The sequence below is a fragment of the Brachypodium distachyon genome, chromosome 3, assembly GCF_000005505.3.
Source record: "Brachypodium distachyon strain Bd21 chromosome 3, Brachypodium_distachyon_v3.0, whole genome shotgun sequence".
Lineage (NCBI taxonomy): Eukaryota > Viridiplantae > Streptophyta > Magnoliopsida > Poales > Poaceae > Brachypodium > Brachypodium distachyon.
Genome location: NC_016133.3, coordinates 28484920 through 28490853, shown reverse-complemented (window position 1 = coordinate 28490853; position 5934 = coordinate 28484920). Strand labels below are relative to the sequence as shown.

General features: G+C 44.7%; 1 protein-coding gene across 1 annotated transcript; it reads left to right on the top strand.

Annotated features, from left to right (window-relative positions):
• The first annotated feature begins 3133 nt into the window (after positions 1-3133).
• On the top strand, positions 3134-4970 carry LOC100843482 (E3 ubiquitin-protein ligase AIRP2). The gene is made up of 5 exons (XM_003573936.4): positions 3134-3512; positions 3637-3778; positions 3900-3969; positions 4058-4280; positions 4729-4970. Exons 1-5 carry the CDS (start codon positions 3451-3453, stop codon positions 4940-4942), a joined length of 711 nt encoding a protein of 236 aa, XP_003573984.1. The 5' UTR covers positions 3134-3450; the 3' UTR covers positions 4943-4970.
• The last annotated feature ends 964 nt before the right edge of the window (positions 4971-5934 follow it).

Sequence of the window (5934 nt, the reverse complement as noted above, 5' to 3'; positions counted from 1 at the left end):
CGCTGGGCTGGTCTGAGAAGTTCATCATCCTGGAATCGGACTGTGCTGAGGCCCTCTCAATGGCCTGCTCTAAACATCCTGACAGATCGCCCTATGCCATGTGTGTCAGTGAGATCCGCCGTTTGCTTGATGAACATCCTATTACCGTTTGCAAAGTTAGTAGGACTCAAAACTGTGTTAGCCACATTTTGGCAAACTACGCTAGGGTAAATAACCGTACTGATAGTTGGGTTCGGCACGGTCCGGATGTGATCTTGGATGCTGTAACTCTCGACTGTACTAGTCCTTCTGTTTAATGAAGTTTACTTTTCACAAAAAAAAAACTTCTTTAATTGATGATGCACCCGCTAGGTTGCATTCTTGAGAAAAATATATATTTATGAACAAAGTAATAAGTCACCGAACTGCCCCACATACGGGACTTGGGTAAGAGTAGCAACAATGGTAGAGTCAAGGATAAAATAATGCATACTTTGTGTCTTTAAATTAGATGCAAATGATTTGTTAGCATTAAAAGTGAGGTGTACAATGGTAAAATTTTGACTTTAGCTGACAAGTAGTTTATTGATTAATAGAAATGGGTACATTAGAATCTATGCAAGGCTCGAGTAGCCAAGTAAATCGGCCATGTTGAGGCGACAAAACAATTCTCAACTATACTACTTTCTCCGTCTAACGAATGATGTCTCAACTTTGACTAAATTTGAATGCATCTATACACTAAGTTATGTCTAGATACATTCAAATTTTGACAAACTTGAAACATCTTTTGTTGAACGGAGGGAGAATGAGCATTTATAGCAAACGCTCTACTCTCTTGAATAAAAAGAACATCCTTATATTATACTATGGGTTAATTATACCGTCCATTGCATTTATATTAGAGATGGGACAGAGGAGCAGGAACCCGTGGATAGGAACTTTAGAAGCAAGCCGGTGGATAAGAATTTGACGATGATAGCTATAGCATATAGCGTATGAGCCACAGAGGTAATCAAAGCAGAAGGTTAGTCTTACGTGTTAATTGAGGTAATAACACCAACAGTACATAAACTTTAAATGCCCGAGCAATTTCATACAAGAACTTGAAAAATGTGGCCACGAGTCCAAAACTTGTTTAGCCGGACGATTAGTGCCCAGATTAGTCCGAATTAGCTAACGCTGGTTGTTTAGGCGGTTTGCATTTTTGTTCATTTTAGCCCCTGCGATCGAAATATAATTTCTTTCTCATCCCAGGCAATGCAAGGTGAATGAATTTTTGCAAAAATGTCCCTATTTTCTATTCTAGCCCTACCTCTTCATAGACCCGCCATGACAGCACCCCTCTTCTCGATCCAGCTCACCAATGTCGACCATGTCATCGCGCTCCTCCCTCGCCGACCGCCGCCCTCTCCCTCGCCACCATATACCTCGCTGTGTCGGGGATTTGTGGATTTAGGTTAGGCCGTAGGGGATTCGGGGGAAGAAAACGAAGAATCATGTGCGGGGTTTTTTGACAAGAGCACATGGAAACGAGGGTTTTTCTATAAAAATTACCGATCCCTCGGCGTACGACTTTGCCACGATGGCGAGACATGTGGCGGCTCCGAAGCACATCTGACCAAAAATGAACCCGCAATACAAGTTTTGAACCACTTGGTCCCATTTTTCAAGTTATTGTATGAAATTGCTCGCACGTCTTAAGTTCTTGTACTGCGGGTGTTATTACCTCCGTGTTAATTCTAGCAGAAAATAAAGTCATACATTTCAGGCTCCTCGCCCCGGAAAAGACAAGGTTGTCATGGATGGCCGTCTGCGATGGCCACACCACATAAGTTGGGTCTCAAACATGTAGGGCGAGGAGGTTCAACAACCGGTTATGCAGTAGCGAGATAGTAAGGATATTGAAAAAGTAAGGTTAGAATAGTGATATATGATCTAACAAGAGTCAAAAGTGCATATACATATGTCACATCCCTGACAGAAGACCCCTGCTCTTTGATTCGCATGATTCTAAAAACGCAGTAATATGACTTATTTGAACCAAATGGATGAATAGTATCACCAAAGAAAATATCCTATCTCTACACTTTTTCTCTACTTTTCCTGTGTATCAAGAGGCCCTAAGAATTTCATGTGAAGAACCCCTCTTTAGTAAGAATTTTGTATTGACGTGCTAGATTATGATAAACAAATATCTAGCGATGTCTGCGGAGCACGAAACATATCCTAAGAGGTATAATAACACCATCGCCACATGATCAGTGGACTGTCATAATGCCCTATATCTGCTCCATACATCCTTATCAGCTCTTTATGCCTTATCTGATGCGTCACTCCGAACTGTTTTTTTTTTCAACATGGCAAAGTGCTCATAGAACAGATTCCTTGCCGGCACCATCGTACTAGCTTGAACAGAACAGTGAACCTGGGAGTATAGAGATGATCCAGTGTCATTAATAAAACATTCGGCCACTGTCCCGAGAAATGGCCATTTAATCGCTCGCCCAATCGCGTTCTGACAAGGCACGTCCCAAGATAACCACAGCCTTTGAGTGCTTGACTAAACAACAACCAAGCCAAAGTAGGGGAGAAGCTCATCATCTGTCCCTGGCGATAAGGTTTTCTCGTCCCTACCCAAAACGGCCCAACCCCACCAAACCAAAACCAGGGGGCCGTGGAACTTTGCCAGCCCCTGATTTGCTTCCACTCCCGCGCGTGGAGCAATGGACCCACAGAAATCCACTGCCCCCGGCTAGTCTATCACTCTATCTAGAGAAAGAAAAATATCCAATTCCTCCTCGATAAAGAAAACAAAAATCCGATCCTCCAAAACTGCCATGTCGGCCTAGATCGTGACGGGGGCCCGCTTGCCAGTGCGTTGTGCGAGCCAGTTGGTGGCGTGACGCGGACAGGAAGGCGGACGTCACCTCTCCGGATATTTTCCCGTGGGTCCTACTCTGACAAGAACCCGGCCCGCCTCATCCCAGTCACGAGCGAACGTACCCGTGTGCGAGTCCCACGTCAGAGTGACCTCTGGGTCTTTCTAGGAAGTACCCCCACCTGTCAGTGAAGCCGTTTTCCAACCAATCTTTTCATGCGGGTAAGCGGGAAGATATTAATGCTTCCGCTGGATCGCGCTTTGTACAGCCGCGCGGGGCCCGTTTTGTTGTTCCTCGTCGTCGCGTTCGTCTTGTAGAGTGGCAACAAAAGGAGAGGAGTGCGGCTCGGATTAGAGTTGGACTCGGCAGGAGCGCTAAAAAGCGAGGCAAAAAGGAGTCCAAATCCGGAGCTTCAGGGGAACAAGGAAGGCGAACCCAACCCAGTCTTCCGTCAAAAAACCCAACCCAGTCCAAATCCAATCACCCGAAGAGAGCGGAGGGAGGAGGAGATTTTGGTAGCGCGCGCGTGCCCGCCGGAGAGAGAGAGAGAGGGAGAGACAAGGAGTCGACGACGCGCCGCCGCCCGCCGATGCGGAAGTTCCAGGAGTCCGTGAAAGCCCTCGAGGCAGACATCGAGCACGCCAATGCGCTGTGAGTGCAAGAATACCGACTTCCCGGATTTGCGCTCAAGGTCGAGCTTTTTTCTTTCTTTGATTCGAAAACTTTGCCGGCTGATTGATTGGACTGCGTTCCTTGTCTTGGGGGCTGCTCGCAGGGCGTCGGAGTTCCTGAGGGACTACGATGGGTCGGTGATCCAGATGCGGATGGCGTACAGCGCCGTCGCGCATTTCCTCGTGCAGTGGACGGACTGCAGGCTCGCCGGCGCGCTGGGCCTGCTCAAGATTATGATTTACAAGGTCAAGTTTGCTCGCCAATTCGATATCCTTGCGGCCCTGTTGTAAATCCGCAAGTGTCGTTCCGTCTGCTTGTGTTCACGTATCGAATTCTGATCCGATTGTGGGCTCCTCCGTAATGCAGGTGTACACGCCGGACGGGGTTGCGACCCCATCGAATTGGGAAAGAGAGGCGAGCATCAGAGAATTCTACGGTAACCCAAGCGAAAATCCACATGTTTGTCAGGAATATAGTTCTTCCGCTTCTTTTTCTTTTTTCTGATGGCGTGGGCATTGCGGCAGGTGTCATATTCCCGTCGTTGCTTCAGTTGCCGAGCGGGATCACCGAATTGGACGACAAGAAGCAGAGGAGGCTGTGCATGGACAAGTTCAGGAGGATGGATGGCGATTTCTCGGAGGTGGATTTGGAGAGGGAGCTCGAGTGCGGGATTTGCCTCGAGCTCAACGCCAAAACCGTGCTGCCCGACTGCGCGCACTCGCTCTGCTTCAGGTGCTTCGAGGATTGGTATGAAAAATCTGACCCCTACTCTTCAAACAGCCTGTTCCCGAGTTTGTACTTGATTGAACACTGATTTTTTTTCCCCTATAAATCAACAGCAAGTCCAATTTGGTTTGCATGACACTCATCACAAAAAATAATTTGTTCCATAATGGAAGTTTTTGTTATCTGAAAGAGTTGTTCCATATCCACACCATGTTGTCATTAAATTCTGCTCTTCACCTTAATGCTTCGAACGCCTCAGGAGATTTCCTTCACTTTCTTCATGTCAATATTTAATACTCAGGGGTGCATGTCATCAAGCCTATCGCGCTTTTCCTGCCCAAAACTCTTATCACTCACACCCTTCATTTTCTCACAACTAGCGGAGCTTACCCTGGTTGGACAAATTCTATCTGTAATTAGCAAGTCGTCTGCTGGTGGACCATAATAACAAAGTTGGCTCTTGTCGCAGGAACGCTAAATCGAAGTCGTGCCCATTCTGCCGCGCCTGCCTCGAGAAGGTGAACCCAAACAGCCTGTGGGTGTACACCGATGGTCGTGATGTTGTGGACACGGCTGTCTTGACAAGGGAGAACATTCGGCGTCTGTTTATGTACATAAATAAGCTGCCACTTGTAGTCCTCGGTGTTGCTGACCTTGACATTTACGACTACCGTATCAAATAAAAAATGATCTTGTTCATACTTACCGTAATGGACCCTTTCCCTTTTCGCCAAAGAAAATCTTAACGTAGTCGTAAGTAAAGCTTGTCCCTGTGGTGTGGTTGCCTGCTTGGTGTCTCAGTCGGCTGTTGATCTTAAGAGTTCATATAACCATTATTAAATCCTGCTGCTGGTCCGGTTAGAAAACACTCCAAATAATAATTATAGCATGGCCACTTTGGATATTTACTGATGTGAAAAAAGGTAGAAAAATGGTAAAACGTGTGATCATTCTCTTTACAAAGAAATAATCTCTCTTTTTTTTACTAGAAAGAAATAATCTCTTCACAAGGAACCAATGTGATAGATTTCATCTTTTCATTGTATTATTTTAATCAATGTTGTTCATTCAAGCATCAATTGCAAGATACGACACTGAACATAACCAAGTGTACTATCTAAGTGCACCATGCATTGCTACGAACTTCACTAATTTGCTTATGTGTTAAATAATGCTATTTTGATGACTGATTATCTTTTTACACACAGGATGAATGATTATCTTTTTCAACCTTGACATTTTTTCTTTGTAATGTACATGTCTTTTATACCATAATTTCAAGTTTTCAAGCAATGTGTTATGAAAGAAAGTTAGAATAAAGAACCTTTCGTACCCTGTAAATATCCAACAAAAAATAATTATTCTTTATTGAATAGTAAGATTTCGGGGTTAGACAAGATAGTATAATAGACATAGTACGATGTAATAATAATGGACATCGAGTATTTATGCAGCAATAGACCAAGTATTAAAAATATGAACTAAAGAAGAATCTCTTTTTTTGCTTTGTGCACAAGTAATTGTTCTAAACAATGCTAATAAAATGAAGGGAGGGAATCCCGAAAATCCTAGATTTTGGTCATCTTCCTATAGGTTGTGGATCTCACGGCTTGTGATTTCGTGATTTTGGTCATCTTCAAGCCGTCGTCGCCTCAACCTCAAGACGCCGCCGGCA

Bases quoted from the DNA above. Each gene is read 5' to 3' on its own strand.
- LOC100843482 (XM_003573936.4), top strand. From the start codon at position 3,451: ATGCGGAAGTTCCAGGAGTCCGTGAAAGCCCTCGAGGCAGACATCGAG. The intron at 3,779-3,899 runs GTCAAGTTTGCT...TCCGTAATGCAG, and splicing joins TCAAGATTATGATTTACAAG to GTGTACACGCCGGACGGGGT. The intron at 4,281-4,728 runs GTATGAAAAATC...CTCTTGTCGCAG, and splicing joins TTCAGGTGCTTCGAGGATTG to GAACGCTAAATCGAAGTCGT.